Genomic DNA, 19,906 nt, shown 5'->3' with positions numbered 1-19,906 from the left:
GGACGAGACATCATTGACTTTCAATTACTAAATATGGGCTGTAACAGGCCTAATATGGAAATCTAGTTAAGCGTTTCACTGGGGGCAGCAGAATGGGATTTGGTGCTTGATGCGAACATCGGTTCTCCCAATTGTGGGGTAATGGAGGAGATATCCTTCCCCATCTCAGGCAGACAAAGGGATTTGCTTTCACTGGAAATCTTTCCGACCTTGTTCCAAACCCATTTGAAGGTGTAAATTCGCCGCGCTCCACTCTCAGAAGTCAAATTTACCCCGACTCCCCGGATAATTCCTTCCGATCCATTACCCGGCGTGCCGGCGTGTTGTGGTGTTTGCAGCCGCCGTGCAGCTGTGCGTCTGCCGCTAAAACATACAGTCAGCCGGCGGCGGGCGGGCCTAACAGACACACAAGAATTTATTTGGTAAACAGGGGTTTTATTTGATTTCCTGGAGCGCGGCGGCGGAAAGCGATACGGTGTTCATTAGTTTGTGTGCATTAGCGAAGGGAGCTAATGGTTTGTGCGTACGAGGAGGGCCCGGTGATTTAGGATGATGCCGGTTTTATGGAAATCAAAGTAAAAAATAAGACTGGTGTCCGTGACGCTCAGATGCGCCGCTTCATTCTGCTTCGGCGCCGTCCTCGCCCTCCTCCCGCCTCACCTTCTCTTGTTGCTGTCAGAAAGCATTAGCTCGCCGCTAACGAGTGACTTAAATGAGGATCCCCGCAGCGCCATCCAGGTGTGGGTAATGAGCTGGGAAGACTGGAGATTGGAGCTCCTCCTCCTCCTCCTCCTCCTCCTCCTCCTCCTCCTCGCTCTGCACAGCTGAAAAAAAACCAAGCTCTTGTAGTCTTCCTGCTCCGCTCCCGGATGTTTCCTCACGTCTCTCAGGACTGTAACAAGGTTGTGCGCCGGTAATATGAGGAAAAAAATGAGCTTAAGTGAGTGAACGACGCACAATTTCGGCTGTAAACCGATAAACAACCGCGGCGCCGGCCGCGTTGCATTCCTGACAAGCGTTATTTATTATGCATCGCTGTGGATTTATGGAAACGAGCAGGGAAAATCTCTTACGCAGACAAGCCTAATGATATGGAAATTGAAGTCGTAAGTTCGCGAGACGCAGCCATGAGTTCCCCTCTCAAGGCCATCAGTTAGATCTGGGCTCGGCGGGCTGATGGGCTGTGATCTGTTATCGTCCCCGTGGCCTGGCCCCTCGCAGACAGGCTAAATAGGTGGTCTCCCTCCACTGGAGGTGGAAATGAATCTGGCCTCAGATCCACACTCCTCTGACACCCCGCTCGTCTCCCCGTCTCCCTATCTGGGCCATCTCACTTTGTTTGACGTGACAGGTGCAAACAGCAGGTGTGTGTGTGTGTGTGTGTGTGTGTGTGTAGCAGAGCCCAAACTTTCCCAAAACTCCAGAATGATCAACTGCGGCCGGGTTCTATTGAATCCAATTACCGTGGCTTCCTCCCCCGGCTGATCGGATGCAGAGTCAGCCGAACGCTCAGGGACTCACCTTCTCCCTGCTCCCTATCGCCGTCCATCACGCCGCCGTGACGGATCCTCAGCAACGCGGGCCTTGACAGAGTCGCGCCGTCACAAATGGAGCGACCTTGCGTGGAAGTTTGAAGAGAAGCGATGGTATTAGCATGTCTTCCAGCTGCCTCAGCAGGGCCGCCGCTGTTTGATGAGGCCGAGACACGGATCTGGATCTGGACTTTCCACATATATCTACATGTAACGGGGTTCGCTGGCGGTCTGGCCCGTCAGCCGGCTTGTTAAGCTGTCAGTCCAACCTCTCCTCTCGGCCGGGCGGGGATAATCAGGCTCAGTCCAGTCAGTGAGTCTCTCTCCATGAGGCGGACGATCAAACCTGAATATGTAAAGACGGCAGCGTCACCGTCAGAAACTCAGAAACTCCACTGAAAGAAAAACCTGTTTGGGAACTATTGCAGCGAGGCATCATGGGAAGAGCGTAACGCAGCGGTCTCACCACAGTCTGAAGGCAGCTCACGTTTCCTGTCAGTGGGCGAACAATCCCATGATTCTCTGCTGTTTCACAGTCATGGGAAGAGCAGCATCAAAGATTCCTGCGGCGGATGAACGATCAAAGCTGAAGTTCACTCCTTAGAACACAGAATCAGTCGACTCGTGTGTCTGCAAACGATAAGTGAACGTCCAATCAGAGGAATGAGAGTGAAAACACATTTCCTGTAAATGATCAACGTATCAGTGAAGACCTGGACTGTCTGAGAGAGAAACTTTGCCTCCGTCTTCGGCGTCGGCTGCCTTCATGACACGAACTCCCCCGCGGAAGAGAGAGGAGTGAATTGCTGTCTGTTCCTCTCAGGTACATCCTTCACCCCCCCCCCCCCCCACCCCCCCCCACCCCCACCCCGTTCTCCCCCTGCAATCCTCTGCCCACTCAGGCAGCTGTCAAGGTGAGGCGGTTTTACATGGTGAGGCTCCAATGCCCTCGTCCAATTTCACTTTAGAGTGAAGCTGGGCCGAACATGCCAATCCTGATATTACCAAACAAATTAAATCACGCGGCTGAGCACAGAGGAGAGAGGGGGAGCGCCGGGGATGCTGGGACGAACGGGGGAGGAGGGGGGCCAGGTAGTCTTCACGGTCCTACCGGGGGGGGGGGGGGGGGCTGGTCCAACAACACGGACATGAAACGCAAAATGTGGATAATATGATCACCTGAACTGCAGAGATTAATGAAACATGTCCTGGAAACAAGGCTGCTGCAGTTATTCCCAGAGGAATGTCTTCAGCTGTCTCACACAGGACATGAAATAAAGCACACACACACACACACACACACACACACACACACCTACACACACACACACACACACCGATCCGGATGGAACCAATTCAGGTTTGCAGTGTGCTGCTGCTGAGAGTGATTTTTAGAGAAGGGCAGAAAGTCTGCGACTGCAGTGGGAACCTTAAAGCCGGGCTGAGAGAAAGCTGCAGCGTATCACCGCTCTTCATCAGGAAGCGACTGGAACCGAGCGGAGAGGGGCGGTTCCGGTCAAACATAAGGCCCGTGGACCAAAACTGACTCACAAGAGGCTCCAGTCCGGCCGAAACTGAGCAAATAGTAAAAAATTATGAAGAAAACATTGATTTTTTTTGTCTTTTTTTTTCACAACTCTGAAGCCATTGTATGAAAATTAACTGGCTCTCAAAGCCACGCCGTTAAAAACACCCATAATGCAACAGCTGGAGAAGGGTTTTGAACCTTTTACTGTATTCTGGACCAGATTTCTTTCATTGAAATCGTTTTGATGTTGAACTTGGAGTCATTTTCCTTTATAATTGTTTGATTTTGAAAAGATAATGATATCTTCAACACATGTACTCCGCACCGCAAACAGAAATGAAATAGTTTCAATTAAAAGGTTATTTTAAAAGTCAAAGAAAATACAAAGGAAAAACAAAAAGGCCCACAAGACAGGTCAAAGTATAATGCGTGGGAAGCCGAGATGGGTGGAGTGGACACCAGGGTAAAATGCAGCGCCGCTCGCCGCCGCTGCTCCACCAGGATGGTCGTAATAAAGATGGATGACGGTTCCCACTCGCCTCAGAAAGCCATTAAAACGATCCAGTTCGCTCCCAACTCAGCTAATATGTGCAGCACATGTGACAGGAAGTGCTCCTCTGATAGGAACATGGCTCATTAGCATAACGGACAAGGCGGCGAGCTAATTAACGCCATGTTCACCTTGAAGAAGAGACTTTGTGCCGCAGTGTCTCTGTATCTCCAGTCAAACCCGCCCGGCCGGCTGCAGCCCCGACGGCGGCCGGCTCGTCTGAATCGATGTGAGCGGCCGGCCCTCCCGCTCGCCCATCGATCCCCGGGGCGGCCTGACGGGCTAAATAGCGTTCGACATCGGGAATCGTGTGAACGGCGCCGAGCCAGCCACTCGTGTGATTACAGCCGCCTTTGATTTAAGCAGGAAATGGGCTTTCTGACCGCGGAGATGAACCCCTCCACACCCGACACGTCTCCACGAAACAGTGAACAGCTGAATAAATCCACTGTGATCTGAGGCGCAGGGAGAACATGCAAACTCCACACAGAACACACTGATCTTATTGGAGTTTTCTTCAAAATGTTGGCGTCTTGCTGGAGTATTAGATCTTTATGTCTTTTATCTTTAGTAAAGAAATACGTTTCAGATTTCAGGTTTCAGTGGGAAGGTGTGTGTGCTGGTCAGCTCCTCTCTGTGTGTGTTCTGGTTTCATTCAGCATCATATAGCCCGTCAGTTATGGCTGAAGCAGAGGAAATTACAGCCCCAAAACGCTGGAAATCCTCCTGTTTACATGCAATCAGTCAACATTTTCTTCGTTTTATGGCTTCATCATGCTGCTCTTGTTAAATATGTTAAATATGTAACCTGGCCGAAGATGGAGGAGGAGGGGGGGGGGGGGGGGGGGGGGGGGGGGGGGGGGGGGGAGGGAGGGGAGGAGGTGAAGCCTCGGTCTCCAGGAGCGTCAGCAGGAGATAAAGGTGAGGCTCCCTCCACTCCTCTGATCTCTGTGCAGACACCAGACTCCCAGAGAAAAGCCCACAGGGCAGCTGCTGACACATCTGGGAGGTGGAGGCGCATGTGTGTGTGTGTGTGTGTGTGTGCTCTCTGACACTGTGGATTTCATATTTCAGCTAATCTCTCTCAGATCGGAACAGACACCTGAGGCGTGAAATCGATGCCCGAGTCTCAACAGAAGGTCCTGCAGCTTCAAACGGCGGCGCCGAAACAGGACCGGCGTGACACCGCTGCGCCCCCCCACCCCCTCCTCCACCCTCCTCCCCCTCCTCCACCCTCCTCCACCCCCTCCCCCAGCTACACCCCCTCCACGTCAATAGAAAAGGAAACTGAAGAGCAAAGCTTCATGTCTGATGAAACGGTGCTGGACTTATGATCTATTTTAGTGAAATACTCCAGTCTGAGTTTCTGGACAGACTTGAGGTCATCAGTGTTTATACGGGTTATTAATGTCAAGAAAACACTGATTTTGTTCAACATTCCAGTGATCTGTGTGTGTGTGTGAGTGAGTGTGTGTGTGACTCCAGCTCGAATCGTTTAACTTGCAGTCGGAGCATCAGAAACCAAACATGAACAGCCTGGCAGCCGGGAGCGGCGAGGATCAGCAGACCCACCAGGCGGTGTGTAAACAGGGGCCGTGTGTGTGTGTGTGTGTGTGTGTGTGGACGGTAAGGAGGCAAACACAGATATAACCTTTGTTTATGAGCGCAGGCGGCCCGCCTGACAGCGTGCGTAAGTCAAGTGAGGCCGGCCCACTCCGAGAGCTGCTGCCACGCATTAATCAACCCCTGGGGGGCGGAGCCAGGGGGGGGGGGCAGGAACGCCTGAACACACACCTCCCGAGTCCCCGAGCAGAGGCAGGCACTGACCACAGGGTTACTGGATCTCCGTCACCCTCTGCTGCTGGTTTATAAAAAAAGAAAACCTCCCGGAGCATTTTTAGAAGATTCGGCGGTTTGTTTGTTTTCGCAGCGTGAAGAGAAACTGAGGAGACGAAGAGCCGAGCGGCTGGCTGCTGGATTACAAAACAAAGGAGCATTTTATTACAATAAAACGCTTATTTACAGGAGAGAGGGGCGGCGTAGAAAAGGAAAGGGAGGCTTCCAGGTGAGCGGCCCTCCCGGAAACCTCTCGGCTTCACAGCTGGAGAGCATCGGATACAAAACAACGTTCCCAAATCCACAACGATCCTTAAAGAATGACAGCTTCCTTTATCTTTCAGTAAAAAAACTTAAGGGAACATTTCTAGAAAAAAAAGAAAAAAAAAAACAAAAACAAAATCTAAATCTAAAAAACAGAGACATCAGTAAAGAGACGATCTTCATTGAGTTGGAATAACTGGCTCTCTGAGGGGGCGGGGCTTCAGAGGAGGGAAGATTCTGGTAGAAAAATAAATAGAAGCTGGAGGCGTGGCGGCGGTGGCGGGGGGGGGCGGGGCCTCAGAGCCAGGGGTGCCACGCCGGGTCCATCCGGCACAGGTTGTCCAGGCTGTTGGCGGCGGCCACCAGCGTGTTGACCTTGCTCTCGCCGCCCTCGAACTGCGCCAGCGTGTGCAGCCGCGTCATGATGGCGGTCACCGCCTTCTGCACCAGCGACACCAGCTGCTGCGAGTCCATGTTCTCCGGCTGGCCGGCCGGCGACAGCGGGATGCTGGTGTCCTCCTGCGTCTTCTTGTGCCACGCGATGATCTCGTCGCGGAGCACCGCCTTCAGGATGCCGTCCACCTGCGGGGCGAGAGGGGGAGGGGGCGGAGTCAGCCAGACAGCCGGCGGGTGAACTTCCAGAGCTGGTCTGAGGTTTCACTATATTTGAGTGGATGATTGTAAGGTGTGTGTTGTGCTCCGTTCCGTCTCCCGGCGGCGGCCGGTTCCCACGCCGGAGCTAAAGATAGCCGCGGCTCGCCTGTCATTACCGCGCCGCCGGCATTACGCAACCCTCCTGGGTTTCCACCGCCTCGGTGAACCCGGGCCGGGGTCACGCACGGGGTCGAAGGGGGGGGACATGCAAAGCGCCTGGAAGCGGCGGCGTTACCTTGAAGTTGGGCTGGGCGAAGCAGCGCGCCACGGCGATCATGGAGGCGGTGAGCGGGCCCGACACGCCGATGGTGGTCAGGAACTCGGAGATGTTGGGCGTCAGGCGGAAGGGGACGGGCCGGTTGGCGTCCAGGTCGCCCGTGGCGTCGTTGATGTCGAAGCGGAAGTAGGAGACGTTCAGCTTCCCCGTGTCCTGCAACCAGACGGCAGGTTCAGACGGCGAGGCGGGAGACGGGCGCCGTCCTCTGGACCGAAGCCTCCAGCGGAGGGACGATCGGAGCAGGAGCGGCGTCCCGTCCTCGCTCTCTCTCTCTCTCTGTGTGTGTGTTTGTGTGTGTGTGTGTGTGTACGCTCTGCGCACCATAATCCTCCTGTGTCTAATGGGATCTGTGGAGTGGAACAGGCAGAGAAGGGGCTTAATGCCGGCGCTCGGCTGCCCGCAGGAATGCCTGTCAGCAAAGGCCGATTAGGATCAGAGGGGAGGGGCGGCCGGCCGACACCATCATCTTTAATAATGACTTTGAGAAAGCTGTCTGCAGACGGGGGAGTGTGCGTGTGTGCGCGCTACACACACACACACACACACACACAGCCTCCTCCGATTGAAACGTCTGTGACAGCAGAGCGGAGCGACTGAATATAACAGTCTGTCAAAACAGCCGCTTGACGGAGTGACGGCCGGGCGTGAAAGTCAGGAGGAGGACTACTGATCTGCTAATGCATCTCTGAGTGTGTGTGTGTGTGTGTGTGTGCGTGCTGCATTAGCCGGGTTCGTCCTTGACGGGCCCGTACCTGCGCGATCTGCAGCATCTCGGGGTTGAGCCGGTTGAGGTGCAGCATGAACTCGGCCAGGCCGATGAGCGCCAGCTGGATGGTGAACATCTTGCGGAAGGTCCAGTAGTCGGTGGCGTTGGGGAAGGTGTGCAGGGCCCACTCCTTCAGCATGCTGCGCGGCACCATGTTGCCCTGCACCTCCTTCAGGATGTCCCTCAGCACCTGGCGGGCGGGGTCAGAGGTCAGGCGGCGTGCGCGGCGCTGCGGTGCCCTCCGTGCGGCGGCGGCGGCGGCGTACCTGGTGGCTGGCCTGCGTGCCTCGGGCCTGGACCGTGGCCAGCCGGTCGTAGTAGCGCGAGATGGGGTTGTCGTGCTCGATGCCCTTCTTGGCGCAGCGCTGCTTGTAGATCTCCACCAGCGACAGCGACGACGGGTTGTCCTCCACCAGGCGCATCTGGGGCGACACCGCCACCACCCGGGGCACTGCGGGGGGGCGGGGCAGACGGCGGGTCAACATGTGGGTCACATTCCTCTTTAAACAGACCACAAAGTGCAGAGAAAGCGGAGTCCCGGCGCCGTACCGGTGAAGAAGAGGTGCCTCTTGGTGGTCTCCTTCCTCTTCTCCAGGCAGGGGTTGAGGAGGCGCAGCAGCTGCAGCACCCGCTCCTCCCGCCGCGACTCCGTCAGGCAGGCGTCGTTCATCACCAGGTACGGGTAGATCTTGCCGTTGTGGCCGCGGATGTAGAGGCGGCGCGCCGCCGTGTTGTGCTTCTGGACGATCTCCACCCGGGGCATGAACCTGCAGCGGAACCCACCAAGACGTCACGGTCAGCGCGTCGTTTGGACTCGCTGGTCAGTCCCGGCGGCGGCGGCGGTGGGGGGGGGGGCGTGGTCACCTGGCGATCTTGATGTAGTAGTGCGTGGGTTTGGGCATGAGGAACTCGCCCGGGATCTCCACCTCGGCCGTCTGCGCCGAGAAGTTGCTGAGGAAGCGGCACTTCTCCTCGATGAGGAAGAACTTGGGCAGCTGCTTGGTCTTGGCCTCCAGGATCTTGATCCACTTCTTCAGCTTGGAGATGAGGTTGTGCAGCTTCATGGATCCCGGGACGCTGAAGTCGAAGTCTGGCGGCGGGGAGGAGGGACAGCAGGAGCGAGATTATCGCAGAACAATCGCGTCCGTTAGCCGGCGCACCGCCGACTCCGTCTGCCGTCCCCTCGTCCAAGACGCCTCGCTTAAGGGAACTTCACAGGCTCTCCGTTTGCTCCGCCGAGCTGAAAGCAGCCGGGCGGCGGCGGCTGATTAAATTAGAGCCATAAAAATGAGCCTTAAAGTATTAGCTTCCTGTTTGGAGTCGCAACTCATATCGCGGCGCAACGCGTCGTGATGAGCGGCGGCAATAACGGCGGACGGACGGGAAGTGAGACAAGCAGCTTTTCCATTTCAGAGCAAAGCCCTCAGGACATCTCTGCGCACACACACACACACACTCTTATTTCAGCACACCCTGTTGTGCCGCCTGTTGTATTGAATCCATGGAACTGCGAGGCCTCGCCATTTCGAACCTGTTCAATCTCTCTCCTCCTAATGCTTTAAATAAGCCCTTTAAAACAGCCAATGTTCTTTCTCGGCGCGGCCCCATTCCGCCGCCGCCCGCCTGCAATTCACCTGCCTGGGTAGGAGGTGGCAGGACTGAAACGGTCCTGGCAGCCAGGAGACAATTCAGCGCCGTAAAGAGTGTAAAACGCTCGCAGAGCGCCGCCGTAATACCGCTCCTTATCTGATTTAAAAACAAACACATTTTGACTGTTGAAGAGGCCGCAGGACTCCTTCATTCAGGTTTTGTGTGGAATCGCACCGACGCGTCCCGGCGTGACGAACGACTCTTCAATAGGCAGGAAGTTCGTGGTGCAGATCCGCGGCTAAAAACAGTAACTCATGCAAAATAGCGTTCTCCGTAATTGGATTTGAACGCCTCCCCGCTGCCGAGTGTTATATGTGCGCATAAACCCGTATTTTCCGGCCCACAAACCCTGTGAAAGCGAGCGGGGCTGGCCGCTCTGTAAACCCCGTCGGCCTCCAGTGAGCGCGGCGCGGGACCGATGAGTCGCACCAGATGCCGCGGCCGCCGCGGCATCTGGTGCGACTCATCGGTCCCGTGCCGCGCCCGCTCCCGCTCACGCCGCCCAACCCACCTGTGGTGAACTGGCCCTTCATCTTCTGGAAGACCGGGTCCTGCGCCGTGGCCTGGGCGCGGCGCGCCAGCGACTCGGAGGCGGCGCTGGAGAACATGGTGGACACGTTGGACACGTTCTCCAGGCCCACGCCGAAGGTGCTGACCAGCTTCTTGACGAAGTTGAGCGTGTGCGGCGTGATCTTGGCGTCCGACACGGCGCCGCTCTTCTCGAAGGCCACCGAGTAGCACTTGGCGAGGCCCTGCTGGAGCTGCCGCAGCACCTGTGGTGGTGGTGGTGGTGGTGGTGGTGGTGGTGGGGGGTGGGTGGGGGTGGGGGGGGGAAGAGACACGGCGTGTGAGGAAGAGGAGGAGGAGGAGGAGGAAGGTGGCGACGGTGGAGCGAACCGTGGCCCCCGAGCTACCTGGTGGAATGAAGCAGAGAGCTTCCAGCTGCTGCCGAGCGCCCCGAATCATCACAGGTAATCACACACACACTCACACTCACACACACACACACACACACACACTCACACACACTCACACACACACACACACACACCAGCAAACTTCCAGCCCTAAATCCCCGGCGCCATCCCACACGCTCACTGCTCCCATCCATCACCCGTCTCTCCTGAAATGACTTCGGCGGCGGCGGCTCCTCACCTCCTCGTGCCAGTTCTCCCTGAACCAGACCATCTGGTCCACGATGCCCTCCAGGGAGGACAGCAGGGTGGGGTGCAGCTCGCGCTGCATGTGCATGATGCGGCTGCAGCGCCACATGGGCGCCGTGGCGCGGATGGGGCCCGGGTCGGAGCCGCCCGAGTGCGGCTGGGCCCCCACCGAGCTGGGCTGCTGCTGGCCGGACGAGTCTGGAGGAACACCGGAGCGCCAGCGTTAACCAACTCTCTGAACAGAGCGCGGTAGGCGGTGCGGTAGGCGGCGTGGCGCGGTAGGCGGCGTGGCGCGGTAGGCGGCGTGGCGCGGTGCGGCGCCGCGGCGACTCACCGCTCTTGTAGCGCTCCCGCTGCTCGATCTTCAGAGTCAGGTAGAGGGTGCGGATGGGGAAGTAGACGGCCTGGGGGTACACTCGTCCCACCTGGCAGATAAAAGAGGGTCACAGATTACATTTCAAAGACTCTCCCTCTGGACCGGGGGGGTGGGGGAGGGGTGTGGGGGGGTACGGGTGTCAGATCACGCCGATACGGACGCAGAGCTCTGCTGCAACGCAGGCGGCGTTTGAAGCTCTGAGTCGGGCAGTTCAGGGAGCTGGAAACGCGTCACGGCAGAATTACGAAACTGAATGTGGCCGATGATGAAACCGCCGTCAAGACCCGAAGAAAAGTCGCCGCCGACACCGGGAGGCTGGACGGTGGACGTCGGGACAGAAGACGAGGAGAGAACCGGCAGATCAGCATCCGTCGTCTCCGGACACTGAAATGATTCAGCTCGCCGCTTCCGAAGCGACCGCAGCAGATCTCCGTATGAGCGCTAAACGCCGCCCGTATACGTGTGAGCCATGACCCTGGAGCCTCCTCCACAGCTGGAGCCCCCCGAGATCCTCCGCTAACTTCTGATTCTTCCCCCCGCCTGCCCTTCGCCGCTCTCCTCCTCACCTTCATCAATATTTCAACATACGTTTTTTTTTTTTTTTTTTTTTTTTTAACATCTCGCTGCCGCAGAGAAACTCTAAATAATTCAAGCGAGCGAGAGGAATAAAGGATAAAGAACGCCGTGCATTAAGATCTGGGGGTTTTCTTTACATAAAGAGGCGCCGGCGACCTTCTGCTGCCCGGCCGTCCCGGGATGGAGGAGGCGAGACGCCGCGCTCCCCGCCAGAACGCCATCCAACCGCCGGATCACACCGGCTCGTTTCACCGCATCACGACATCATTAAACACACGTTCCTTCTGAGAACGCTCCGTCCAGGACGCCGCCTGAGCTCCTCCCCCTGCTCGACGCTCCGGCCCGTCGGGGGGGGGGAACCCGGGGAGAACCGGGGAGAACGGCTGCTCGCCGGAGCAGACGACTCTTTGAAGATCACCCCACTTCAAATTGTGCGGAAATAATACTCCATTAAGCAAAGCAAATTAGTGCCGAGTTTAATTAGGAGCCGGTTCCCGCAGTGCGGATGCCTGCAATATTACCTTCACAATCATTTCTTCAACAAATAATTTAAAACCCGATCCAGCAGGGACGGCTGTGGACGGGGACGGGGACGGGGAGGAGGAGGAGGAGGAAGTGGGAGTTTGTGGAGACGACTTCAGAGACGTGCGTCCGGAGAGCGAGGCGTCACCTGGCTGATGAGGTTGAGCAGCGGTTTGCCCTCCGACCCCACCAGGCAGGTGAGGAGCTGCGGGATCCAGGCCAGCCACTGGATGGGCGGCACGCCGATGCAGTACTTGTCCACGGCGTCCGCCAGGGTGTTCTTGTCGTCGAAGCTGAGCAGCCACAGCACCTGCGGGAGGAAGACGACACGAGGACGATCAGGGACTCGACCTCGACCTTCCGGACCCCGCCGGTCGCCCCCCCCCCCCACTCACCTTGGCCAGGTACTTGCGGGACTTGCTCTCGTTCTGGTGCCGGCAGGCGTGCAGGTAGCAGGTGATGGCCGACACGCCCAGGTGGAGCTGGCGGTCCTTGACGAAGATGTTCTCCAGGTAGTCGCCCCACATGGCCCAGGCCTTCACCAGCACGTCGTGCATCTGCACCGCCGCCGAGAACGCCTTGTTGGCCTCCTCCGACCTGAGTGGGGGAGGGGGAGGATCGGCACGGCGTTAAACAGACAGGCGGAATCTGGCGGCAGGCCAAAGTTCTGACTGCGGCGTTTTATGCCGACGGGGAAATATATTTTCCAACCATCAGCTGTTTCCGCCCTCCTAACCGCTCGCCGGCACGCCGACTGAATAATTTCTACACACCTTTCAGCCTCTGATTAATAAATAAGGCGGGAGCGGCGCCCTGCAGGGCGGCCTGCGAAGGAGCCGGCGCCGGGTCCGCTCCAGGACCGCTTCCAGAGCCGCCCCCCCCGCCCCCACTCACTCACAGTCGAACGTCTCCCCAGCCAATCAGTTCAAACGTGTTATTATGGGAGGCGTTTTCGGCGTGCGATTAAAAAACCGGGAGGCTGATTGCTGAGGGAGAGGGGGGCCCGGGACCCTCCGGTGCAGCTTAATGGGGTTTCCTCCGCTGCTGAAGTGCATTAACGGCTCCCTCCGCCCTGCTCAACGGCACACTGTCACATCTCTGACACCCGCTTAATTGAATGATCCCAAAATCCTAAGCACACACACACACACACTCACACACTCCGCGGTTAATTCTCCCCGGTGCAGACGGAGACTTAATGATTGCAGTAAACCCTGCTGAGGTGGAGGAAGTTCTGCTGATCCCAGAGATTTCTGCAAATTGCCTGGAGTTAATTATTGAGTTGCATATACGTTTAATAAGCCTTCCTCAATTTGTCTCCTGGCCGTCAGGACGGCGCGTCACGGAAGACTCCGCCTCCCGACACAGATACCTGGAAGCCTCAGCCGGGGTGCGAGACGCTTCCGGGCAGAGAGAGAGCCGAAGCCCAGAGATTAAAACACACACTCCAGAGCGGCGGTACGATGAAGGAAAAACACTCCAGCCTTTGATAAAACGCGATCATTACTGCGTCACGCAGCGTTAATCATTTCAAAAAGGACTTCTGTGTGAAGAAGCTAATCCGATGTTTTATCAGGCCGGAACAGAAATCCAAACAGCGGCTGGAGTCACGGCTGATCACCCCCTTCAGTCCTGCTCCGTCACCCGGGTCTGCTGGACTGAGCCGAGCGGCGCCGCCGGTCCGGGTTTTAACACATTTACTGCTCTCTCTCCGCCCGGCGGTACGTACTTGTTGATCTGAGCCAGGAACATGCCCTTCAGAGCGTAGAACTCGGCCGTCATCTCCTTGGTGAAGTACTTCAGGTTGGTGGACTCGATCACCTCCAGACCCTGGAGTGCGGAGAGAGGGCAGAGCTTAAGGGTTAAAGTTCAGAGGGCGCGGCGGCGTTCTGCTGGGGCTGGCGCCATAATCACAGGTGGAAAACACAAACGGCCCGCTCGGTGTTCATTAAGAGGTAAGGAGGCGGCGAGCCTCCACTACAGCGAGCGAGGGATTAGGTGTCCGCCATGCGGCGCCGTGACAAACGACGCCGAGCGGAGAGGAGATAGAGGAGAGGCAGGGGGAGAGCGGGGGGGGAGAGCGGCGCCGGCGCTTCTAATGACTTGTGGTGTGAAGAACGACTCCTATTAATCAGAGAACTGAAGAGCTCCTCACTTCCTCCCCGTCACCTGGAGGAACCTCTCAGCTCCAGCGTCCGATCAGCGCCGGGGGTGTGAGCAGCAGATAACTACCTGGAGGGGCCTGTAGGGGGCGGCGGCTCTCACCTGCATGCACTCGTTCTTGCCCATGACGCCCGCCAGCTGCAGGTAGCACTTGACCTGCTGCCGGATCTTCTGGAAGCAGTCGACGATGGGCACGGTGGGGATGGTGTGGATCCGGCTCAGGATGTCCAGAGCCACGTTCACCAGGCCCTGCAGGCGACGGCGAGCACAGATCAGCCCCGCCCTCCGTCGCCGCGCTGCGACCGCCGCGGCGCGCCACCCTACCTGCTTGCGGGCGATCTTCCCGTACTGGATGATGGCGGAGGCCGAGGCGTGGACGCCCAGCATGGCGTTGTTGTTGTTGGGGTCGTGCTGCGTGTTGGTCTCGTACGCCGTCACGATGGCTGCGGACAGAGACGGACGACAGATTGCAGTAAAACAAGCGGCCTGGAGCGCCGGGAGACGCGGGGACGCCCGGCGTACTGAACGTTCAATGAGCCGCGGCGATGGATTTCATCAAGAAAACTCCATTTGGCTCCGAGTTTGACGGCTGTCGCGTGGAAATGAAGTGGATTTCATCGGCGCGGTCCTGCAGAACCGGCGCCCGGCGCCTCAACTTGCTTGAGACATCACATTTTGCAGTGGCTGCCTTTCTGAGTTCTGCTTTCAAAGTCACCGAGGGACGAGAGCCGAGCGAAGTAAACACGTACGTGTGTGTGAGTGTGTGTGTGCGTCCCGCAGTGAGCAGAGTGTTTCAGTGAGCTGAACATTCGGAAACGTGCAGAGAGCCGGAGCGGCGGACAGAAGCAGCGCTTCGCCGTACCTTGGTAGTGGTGCTGGCGCCACATGAAGATGCTGCTCCAGTGGGACAGGTCGTCGGACACGATGGGCAGCCGGTTCCTCCAGGTCTTCACCACCGTCTTCATGTCGTGCAGGCTGGTGTTGCGGCCCAGGTTGGCCGGCTGCAGCCCGGCGTTGATCTGGGCCGCCTCCTGCAGCTCGATGATCTGCTGGGCCGCCTGCGAGGAAGACCAGATTATCGACATCAGATTAAATCTAATCAGTATTTCACCTCCTCGGGTCAAATCACAGCCTGACATCAGGAAACAAACTATATTTCTGTGCTCGAAATGCAGCGCGATGATAATTTTCCGGAGAAAATCGTGACGTCTTTCTACATTACTCTGATAGCTAATCTGACCTGATGCAGCTCAGGAAGGAGGGAAAAAAAGAAAAGAAAAAGGCTGAAAGGAGATGGGAAAATGTGAAAACCATCAGCGAGGGCTTCTATCTCATTCCGCGGTGAGAAGCCTCATTGATTGGCCCAAAGCAGCTCTGTGAACATAGAATCAATCATTCCATTATAACGACTCATCAGTCAATATTAATGCCGGCCCTCATAATCAATACTGCGGGTGATAATCCATCGATCGCCGCTGGCTGCAGAGAGCCGGGGTTTGATGATAACTTGATTGGAGCGGAGTGTGTGCGTGTGTGCATGTGTGTGTGTGTGTGAGAGCCGAGGCTCGGGGAGTCGTGAACGTGGAGATATAGAGTTCGGAATGGAGATTTACAACTGGCCGCTCGGCTGCGCGCAGGAATAAATAGCTTGTTTTCCCTCGGCTGGGGTAAATAATTGCACATATGCGAGCCAGCGTGCACGTGCACGCACGCACACACACACACGCACACACACATATATATAGAGAGAGAACATGGCCCACACAATTCAAATAGCCATTTTGAAAAGATAAATGCAGAGAATCAGACCCAGCGCCCCCCTTCCTCCTCCTCTTCCTCCAAAATGAAATCTCCCAAAACAAAATAAATTAGGCAGCACAATATTTTTCACAATTATCTGTTAATATCGGCTGATGGCCCATTTCTAACCTCCGTCCGGGCCGTCCCATTCATCATGTAAATGTAATTCTGCCGCAGGTATTTAATCAAACAGTATCTGATGGCGGGGAAGTAATTACAGCCGTTCTGAACTAAGTCTTTCTTTCCTCTTCCTCTTCTCTCTCCCACTCTGTTCGCTCGGCACCTTTTCCAATTCCTCGTCTGATTCCATCCTTCTTTTCTCATCTCTTTCCCGTCTATTGTAATCTCTTGAGGTGGAATCAAAGAGGCTTAAAGGCTTTTTGATTTTCTTTTTTTTAAATCATCTGTCTCAATTTTTACAAACTGTGTGTGTGTGTGTGTGTGTGTGTGTGTGCGTGTGCGTACCTGCAGCAGCGGCGTGTGCACGTGCGACACGATGTGCGGCAGCCGCCGCCACTCGCGGATGGCCAGGCTGGACGCCATCTCCACCAGGCGCTCGATGAAGTTGAGCTGCTGCTCCTCCGGGTGGCAGATGGCCAGGTAGCCGCGGTGCATGTTCACCTTCCACGCCATCTCCTTGGGGCAGCTGAGCTCCACCTGCGGGACGCAACGCCGCAATGTCAGCCTCCTGCAACGCCGCTCCACACAAACACACACGCACACACGCACACACTCCGACGATGCCGGGGAAAATTACAGTGATCGGTCAGAGCGCACTTATCAGAGGTGACGCTTGACGGATATCCCGGCGGTGGCGGCGCCGGCCTTATCAGGAGCCGCCTCTAATTGAAAGCGGGGGGACATTTGGAAGCTGGCCGCGGAGCCGGCGGGCGGCGGGGAAAGACGCGGCGCCTCGGCTCCCAGCCCGGCGCCGTAAAACAAATCGCGGCGGCGGCTGCAGATGCTGGGGTAATTATTCACGCACGTGGCCGCCGTAAATATTAACGGTTAGAGAACGGAGTGAGGGATGGAGAGGCGGGAGGGCGGAGGCTGAGCGATGGCGGCCAGGACGGCGGAAATACCAAAGGAAAGAAACAGAAACGAGAGAGAGCGGGAGCGAGGGGGGGGATGAAACCAGGAAGGGCCGGAGCGGAGGTGGCGTTTCCAGCCAGACAATTTAATTAGATGTCACCTCCGGACGGAGCGGCTCAATGGATTGGTTCCAAGTCTCCTTGAAAGAGCAGAGCCGGGTATTTGTTACACGCCAGGTACTATCACACGCTCGCCACACGCCGGCACTTTGTTTCAGGGAAACACGAGGCCCATAAATCCACACGCCAAGCAGCCGAGCTGCGTTCCCTCAGCTCCTCGCCGCCTCGCTCACGGTTTAACGTGCAGCACTGGACCAAAACACCCAGCTCTGCCTCAGCGGGTTCCTACTTCCTGTCCAAGCGGCGCCGGCTGGGCCGTCCTCACCTGCACCAGCGCCTCCTTCATCGCCGCCCAGTTGGAAACCCTCCAGGCGCACTCGAGCACCAGATAGGGATTGGAGTGGCCTTTGGACTGGCCGTACTCGGTCAGCGGCTCCCACTGGTTCAGCTCTTTAGAGCAGCTGGAGACGAAGGGAAAGCAGAGTATTTTTAAAGCTTCAACAACTTCTCCTTAAATCCCCACCACAGATACAGAAAACTCAATTTATCATAATTCCTGCAAAAAAAAAAAAAAAGCCCTGATGAATTATTTTGTTCTGCTTGGAGGTTCTCCTAAACTGCAGCAAAGCATTTAAATGATATATAAGACGGAGAAAGTGAACTGAGAGGTGCAGAGGGCGGCTTCATAAATAAGGAAGTGTGTTTCTGCAGCAGACAGAGGAACGCCGGCGGTGGAGGAGCCTTACCGGATCCAGTGGTCCTCCCACAGCTGGTACTCGGGGAAGATGGCGGACGACGCGTTGCTCCTCTCGTGGTCCTTCCTGGCCTTCTCCATCGCTTTCTCGTAGCTTTCCTGAGCCTGGACGGAAACGTAACCTGAGTTCTGCGCTCCATTTAAGCGGGGAGCATGAATAAATGGATGATGGCGGGATGTGTTCGCAGCAGAGAGTCGAACCTGCTCGAAGAAGCCGTGCTGCTCGTAGGCGATGGCCGTGGCCGTCTCGGGGAACTTGCACCTCTTCTGCCACAGGCCGGCCCACATGTCCTCCTCCTGGAGCAGGGAGTAGAGCTCCGCCAGCGAGTCCAGGATCTCCTGCAGACATGTCACAGAGCGCAGACCTGATCAGAGCCGGTTCACAGCCCGCTGCCGTGCATCCCAGCAAACCGCCGCCCGGTACCTGCTGCGGCGGCGTGATGCTCTCCTGCTCGTAGAACTCGGTGCTCTGCTTGGGCTTGCTGTGCAGGCTGAGGCCCTTCTCGAAGGCCTGCTGCTCCAGCATGAGGGTGGAGCGCAGCCACAGGTTGTGCGTCTTGCCCAGGTACTTGAGCACGCAGGGCCGGATGGGGATGGGCGGCACGCACTGCGACATGGCCTCCACGAAGCAGTTGAGGGCGCTGGGCTGGCAGTCCCTCTGGGCCTGGTGGCTGCCGCTGCACAGGAAGGGGCTCATCTCCCCGGACAGAGCCTGGCGGCCACAGAAAAGAAAAGAAACACGAAGATGAGACGGTCTGCCAGATGCAGCTTATCGACGGAGGCGTCCAGTTCCACGCACAGGATGCAACGTGACGCCGCTGTCCAGGACAGAAAGCTGTGGAGGAGCAGGAAGAGAGAGGCGGGGGATAAAAGGTAAGAGCAGTGAGCAGGGAAACCGCAGGAAACGCCATCAACAAGTTACCCGAGCTCCATTAGACCTGCAACACGTTGTGATTTAACAAACCCGGATCCATAAATAGTCATAAGAGGGAAATATGAATAATGCAGCGGCGATATTACCGTTCGGCCGGCTCTGAAAGCTGAATCTTCCCGTTTTTTTCCCCTCTTTTTAAGTCAGGCCAACTTATTCCAGCTTCAGTTAGAAGGCGGGGTGAGAGAAATGCGTTCAGCTGCCCACATGTGAGCAGAACGGCGTGTTTTCAGGGCTCCAGCCCCGAGAATCCCGACGGACACACACCGCCGCCCCAGTAATGAATACCATTCTCACTGCGCGTCGACATAACCGAGTCATTTAAGCCATGATGGCCGCTTCAATTAGGCCGATATTCCATCAAATCTCTTCCTGAAGTAAAAAAACGGCTTTTCCATCACTCTGGTGTAAAAATCAACCCGCAGACGTAAAGCCTGAGGGGCAGTAATTGCTTCATTTTCTGGATAAATTGGCGTAATGGCGGCATGAAAAGCAGAGATAAGACACGAGGCGTCAAAATAAACACATGTGACACATTTCTGACATTAGTCCCTTCATGTGAAAGACTCCTTCATTACCCGTCTTGATGCTGGCCGCATGTCTTAGATACAAACTGCTCCAAATCCTCGCCTTTCATTTTTTGCACTAAATTGCAAAATAGGAGATGCAGGATCAAAAATCCAAACTTTCCATTAAAGAATCAAGTCTGGACTTTAATTTAAACAACACGACAGATCCTCTGAACGCGATCCACTCACGTGCTGCTGCCTGTCGGAGAGAATCTTCCAGAGGCGAGGGAAGAGCTGCACCCAGGACCTCTCGGCCAGCGGCGTGGAGATGTGGCAGAGCTGCACCAGCGCGTTGAGAAGAGCCCCGGTCTGAACGCCAAGCACAGAGAGGAACCTTGATCCAGCGGCCGCGTTCGAATCCAGACCCAGGCAGGAAGCTGCGGCCTCACCTTGACCTCGCGCAGGGAGTCCAGGAACTTGTCGTGCCGGTTGGTCAGCATGTGCAGCTGGTTGCCGGCGTCCCTCTCCGCCTGCTCCTTGGTCTTGGGGATGGTCGTCTGGTCGCCCGGCGCCAGCTCGATGTCGATCTCCACATCCTGCCGGAGTAGAGCGATGTCACCGACGTTTATCGAGTGTGTGTGTGTGTGTGTGTGTGTGTGTGTGTGTGTGTGTGTGTGTGTGTGTGCGCCCCACCTCCTCCTTGGTCTCGCTGGTCTCGCGCTCGCGCGGCTCCTGCTTGACGTGCGTGGCCATGGCGAAGGCGGCGCGGTCGTGGCTGTCGGCCAGGTTGATGACGTTGGTGATGGAGGGCAGCATGGAGCCCTGGCAGCTGGTGCCGATGATGGTGTTCCGCTCGCACACCGCCAGCAGCAGCTACAGGGAAACGGAACGACGCGGGCCATCA

General features: G+C 56.7%; 1 protein-coding gene across 1 annotated transcript in view; it reads right to left on the bottom strand.

The window, feature by feature from the left end:
* Positions 1 to 6,007: 6,007 nt before the first annotated feature.
* The window catches only part of trrap (transformation/transcription domain-associated protein), a 36,872-nt gene continuing 22,973 nt past the window's right edge, over positions 6,008 to 19,906 (bottom strand). Inside the window, exons 50-72 of the mRNA XM_030097509.1 lie at positions 19,696 to 19,875; positions 19,452 to 19,598; positions 19,252 to 19,371; positions 17,987 to 18,274; positions 17,764 to 17,901; positions 17,555 to 17,667; positions 17,134 to 17,269; positions 16,123 to 16,314; positions 14,720 to 14,915; positions 14,182 to 14,300; positions 13,960 to 14,106; positions 13,424 to 13,524; positions 12,090 to 12,291; positions 11,843 to 12,004; positions 10,555 to 10,645; positions 10,213 to 10,418; positions 9,569 to 9,830; positions 8,272 to 8,497; positions 7,957 to 8,174; positions 7,674 to 7,858; positions 7,394 to 7,597; positions 6,600 to 6,794; positions 6,008 to 6,292 (exon numbers count right to left, since the gene is read on the bottom strand). Of these exons, the coding sequence (XP_029953369.1) occupies positions 6,008 to 6,292; positions 6,600 to 6,794; positions 7,394 to 7,597; positions 7,674 to 7,858; positions 7,957 to 8,174; positions 8,272 to 8,497; positions 9,569 to 9,830; positions 10,213 to 10,418; positions 10,555 to 10,645; positions 11,843 to 12,004; positions 12,090 to 12,291; positions 13,424 to 13,524; positions 13,960 to 14,106; positions 14,182 to 14,300; positions 14,720 to 14,915; positions 16,123 to 16,314; positions 17,134 to 17,269; positions 17,555 to 17,667; positions 17,764 to 17,901; positions 17,987 to 18,274; positions 19,252 to 19,371; positions 19,452 to 19,598; positions 19,696 to 19,875 (4,113 nt within the window). The remainder of the gene's footprint in view (positions 6,293 to 6,599; positions 6,795 to 7,393; positions 7,598 to 7,673; positions 7,859 to 7,956; positions 8,175 to 8,271; positions 8,498 to 9,568; positions 9,831 to 10,212; positions 10,419 to 10,554; positions 10,646 to 11,842; positions 12,005 to 12,089; positions 12,292 to 13,423; positions 13,525 to 13,959; positions 14,107 to 14,181; positions 14,301 to 14,719; positions 14,916 to 16,122; positions 16,315 to 17,133; positions 17,270 to 17,554; positions 17,668 to 17,763; positions 17,902 to 17,986; positions 18,275 to 19,251; positions 19,372 to 19,451; positions 19,599 to 19,695; positions 19,876 to 19,906) is intronic.

This window comes from Salarias fasciatus, chromosome 8, assembly GCF_902148845.1.
Source record: "Salarias fasciatus chromosome 8, fSalaFa1.1, whole genome shotgun sequence".
In the NCBI taxonomy this organism is placed as follows: domain Eukaryota; kingdom Metazoa; phylum Chordata; class Actinopteri; order Blenniiformes; family Blenniidae; genus Salarias; species Salarias fasciatus.
Note: the sequence above shows the minus strand (reverse complement) of the source record. Positions and strands in the feature narration are given on the sequence as shown.